Here is a 3,486-nt window from a genome sequence, read left to right as displayed (position 1 = left end):
TATGTTATACTCTGTCTAAAAAAGAGAAAAAAATAGTAAATTTATCCAAAATAATTATAAATAATAAAAATTTCAATAAAATTTCATACTTGAAAAAGGTGAACCGGAGAATTTATATAAAATTTCATCCTTAAAAAAATTCATTTTGAGATTTATTTCATCTATTTCACTATTCCATGATTACAACGATTTTGAATCAAAATATATAATTCAATAAATGATAGATTTATTCACTCTATTAACAATCGAACTCTATGTATGATACGGAATTTCATCTGTTATAAAAATAATAGTATATATGCTTCTAACATATATGTTTCTTATTATTATATAGAAATAATAAATTCTTGTAATGTAGATTGTTTATGCAGCTGGACTTGGTGACAGATACTATTTTACATATTTTACATGTTATTTTTAATATATATTTTTATATTTATATATTTTTATTATTTATTGAAATATAATAAATTGTAACAGTTTTGTAGTGTAATTTTTGATTTATTATTTTAAAAATTAAGAAACGGTTATTGAAAAATAACTATCTCTTAAAAATTATTATTTAGCATTTTTATGATTACAGAAGAAATGAGATAATATTTAAATAATAAATAGAAAAGCAAAAAACAAAGAAAGTTACTAAAAAGTCCTTCGGATACACTTGGAATATTAAAAAATAAATATTATTATATGACTAGTGAATACATATGTCCACATATATATCAAATAATGATAGACAGGACAATGAAACATATTATAATTAACATTAAGAAGGAATTACCTAATTAAAATGCGAATAATTGTGACTTTTTCTCCACATTTGATGAATCTCGTTTGTAGTTTTTAATAAATTTTAAACCATATAAATAAATGTTTTAAAAATGCATTAAAAGTGACGGTTAACACTTTTTTCCAATAAATTTCAACCAACGAGTTATTGAAAAAAAAAATAGTAAATATGTAAATCTCATTTCCTAATTTAAAAATTTACCCACTATCAGTTTCACTAATTTAACTCAATTCTCTCATATTCTTCCATACAACTGTAATAAAACACGTATTTTGTATACACGTATTCTCTATTCTTTGTAACATTTAGTTTATACACGATAATTATTTTGTATTCAAAATTAATCTTAAATCTACTTATTTATTATAAAAGTTAAAAAATCATATATGATATATATAATTAGATAATTATATACGAAATGATTTTAGACTTTATTCTAATTACATTCATAATAATTATTGTACTGAACATAATAAATAAAAAATAAAAATATTTTTAAAATAATTTATATTCATTAAATATATTAATCAACATCCTTAATAATCAAGAAAACTGTTATAATTTACTCACATGTGTGGAAATATACTGCTAGGTTTCTACTCCATAGATGCTTTTCACTAATTAGCACTAACTGAATTTTTGCTTTCTTAATAATTATTATTATTAAACGCATAACAATAACATGCATCTCTTCTGTGTTATAGGGCATATTTTTGTCCATTGTCTTCCCCACCCACTGAATTCCAAAATACCACTATATATATATATATATATATATATATATATATATATATATATATATATATATATATATATATATATATATATATATATATATATAAAGTTGGACGATGCATGTCCATTCATTCATTTCCCATTATCCAAGAAGATGTTGATAAGCCATATCAATACGTAAGGGTCGTTGAAGAGGTACCTCGTGAGGTTTTGGCAGAACATGAAATCACCAATTCTTTGAGTTCATGTGCAAATTTTAAAGGTTAAAGACAAAAACGGTACTTGTTTTTTTTTTTTTTTTGTTTCGTTTTTCTAATCCGTGTGCTTTCATTAATTAGTCCTCCTTCTTGATTGCTTGCAACACTGCTTGCTTTACCACTTGCGCGTCAACACTGTCGTTCTTGTGACTCTGCAAAACAAGTTATTGTCAAAAAATTTGAGTATTGTTGGTTGTATCACATTATCTAATTATTTACTATATATACTCCATGCAACAACAAAAATGGTAGAAAAACGAACCTATTTAAGGTTTTTAACTTCTGGTTTTTGGAGAAAAACTATTAAATAACTATGAGGTGTATAGCAACTAGGGTAAAAAAATTCTGTCTCGATGAATCGATATCAATAACACATCATTAAGTACAACGTTTGTTTTTCTTCAAAACATGTATGGATCCATTCAGGTATCTAATTTATGTTACTTTGGAACCTCAGAACCATGAAAGAATTTCTCACCAAAACTTTACTACAAGTGTTCGAGTTGTTTCTAACTTCTATGAATGTATATATTTGGATTGTTTATAGTCAGAAGCTAATACATAGTTGTGTGAAGAGGTTAGTTTTATAGGTTTAAAATTATTTGAAATGAAAATCAAATGAGGAGAATAGTTAAAGATAAAGTTGTATGATATTTATGTATTTTGTCTTACTTCTCTTCCCACAGCTTCTAGCTGGAAACTGTCTTCACAAGAAACCCTAGCATCAAGCACATCAAGGCCAAGTTCTTCGAAGGCTTCGAGTACAGACACGAGCATACCAGGACTATTGTTCTCTAAAAGCACGTTAATGAGGAAACCCTTCTTTAGGGTTTTCACAGTTACCTGCAAAAGTACCATTTTCACAAGATTCATCAGTATTGAACTGTGCTAAGTCAGACGAAAAGTTTTACCACTCCCAGATTCTCTTTTCTAACATAAATCGGATTATTGAATGTTAAACAAGATCTTTATCAATTTCGACTCAAAAGAATCTATGAACAACAAATTAAATGCAGCAACAAGATTAATAAGCACCGCAGGTAGTTCATCAATTTGAGAGTTTGATGATGATTCATTGATCCCCAGCTCTGAGTTCAGTCCCTCCACTTTTTGTTTCAACTCCTCTATGTATTTTGAGGCATCTGCAATGATTGAAGCTTTGTTCAGCTGCCAAAAGTTAACAAAGAAACTATTATTAGGTCAAATCTTTTAAAAGCTTTGATTCAAGACGAATCAGAAGCTGGAGCTTCATCTGTGATTAATTCATCAAAATATATAACAAATTACAGCAGTTGAGTTTGTGACATCGCGAAGTTGTTGCAAAGTCTGTTCCAGAGACTCTCTTCTTTTGTCCCTAGAAGCCATGCTTATCACTTTTGTGCAGTTGTTGTTGTTTTGATTTTGATTTTGCTTTTCTCTCCTTTTGTTTGTTTTCTCTTCCCTTCCTTTCCCATCTGTCTGCTTAGACAAGTTTTCCTTTTTTATAGAATTGGCTGAGCTATTAAAAAATGTGTAATATGTCGTTTGTTTGCATGAGTACCTAAATATTCCCTACACTAAATTATGCTTTTACTAAATTGACCCCGCCATTTTCAGATACCTACATATAAATAATTTGGGTGAAGCAAGACAAATTTGATAAGAAATAAATAATCATAAATGGTAACCATGTAATCATAAAGATGGTTACATTATTAGGTAAAT

General features: G+C 27.3%; 1 protein-coding gene across 1 annotated transcript; it reads right to left on the bottom strand.

The window, feature by feature from the left end:
* Nucleotides 1-1,669: 1,669 nt before the first annotated feature.
* LOC148202237 (transcription factor SCREAM2-like) lies at nucleotides 1,670-3,230 on the bottom strand. Its single transcript, XM_088110186.1, has 4 exons — nucleotides 3,070-3,230; nucleotides 2,818-2,949; nucleotides 2,455-2,625; nucleotides 1,670-1,934 (listed from the first exon to the last, which is right to left on the bottom strand). Exons 1-4 carry the CDS (start codon nucleotides 3,145-3,147, stop codon nucleotides 1,860-1,862), a joined length of 456 nt encoding a protein of 151 aa, XP_087966312.1. The 5' UTR covers nucleotides 3,148-3,230; the 3' UTR covers nucleotides 1,670-1,859.
* Between the last annotated feature and the right edge of the window lie 256 nt (nucleotides 3,231-3,486).

The sequence above is a fragment of the Vigna umbellata genome, chromosome 3, assembly GCF_029865625.1.
Source record: "Vigna umbellata cultivar VRB3 chromosome 3, Vumbellata_1.0, whole genome shotgun sequence".
NCBI classification, from domain to species: domain Eukaryota; kingdom Viridiplantae; phylum Streptophyta; class Magnoliopsida; order Fabales; family Fabaceae; genus Vigna; species Vigna umbellata.
This window is presented reverse-complemented; position numbering and strand designations above follow the sequence as displayed.

Bases quoted from the DNA above. Each gene is read 5' to 3' on its own strand.
- LOC148202237 (XM_088110186.1), bottom strand. From the start codon at position 3,147: ATGGCTTCTAGGGACAAAAGAAGAGAGTCTCTGGAACAGACTTTGCAA. The intron at 2,626-2,817 runs GTGCTTATTAAT...GTACTTTTGCAG, and splicing joins AAATTGATGAACTACCTGCG to GTAACTGTGAAAACCCTAAA. The intron at 1,935-2,454 runs GTAAGACAAAAT...CTTGTTTTGCAG, and splicing joins TAGAAGCTGTGGGAAGAGAA to AGTCACAAGAACGACAGTGT.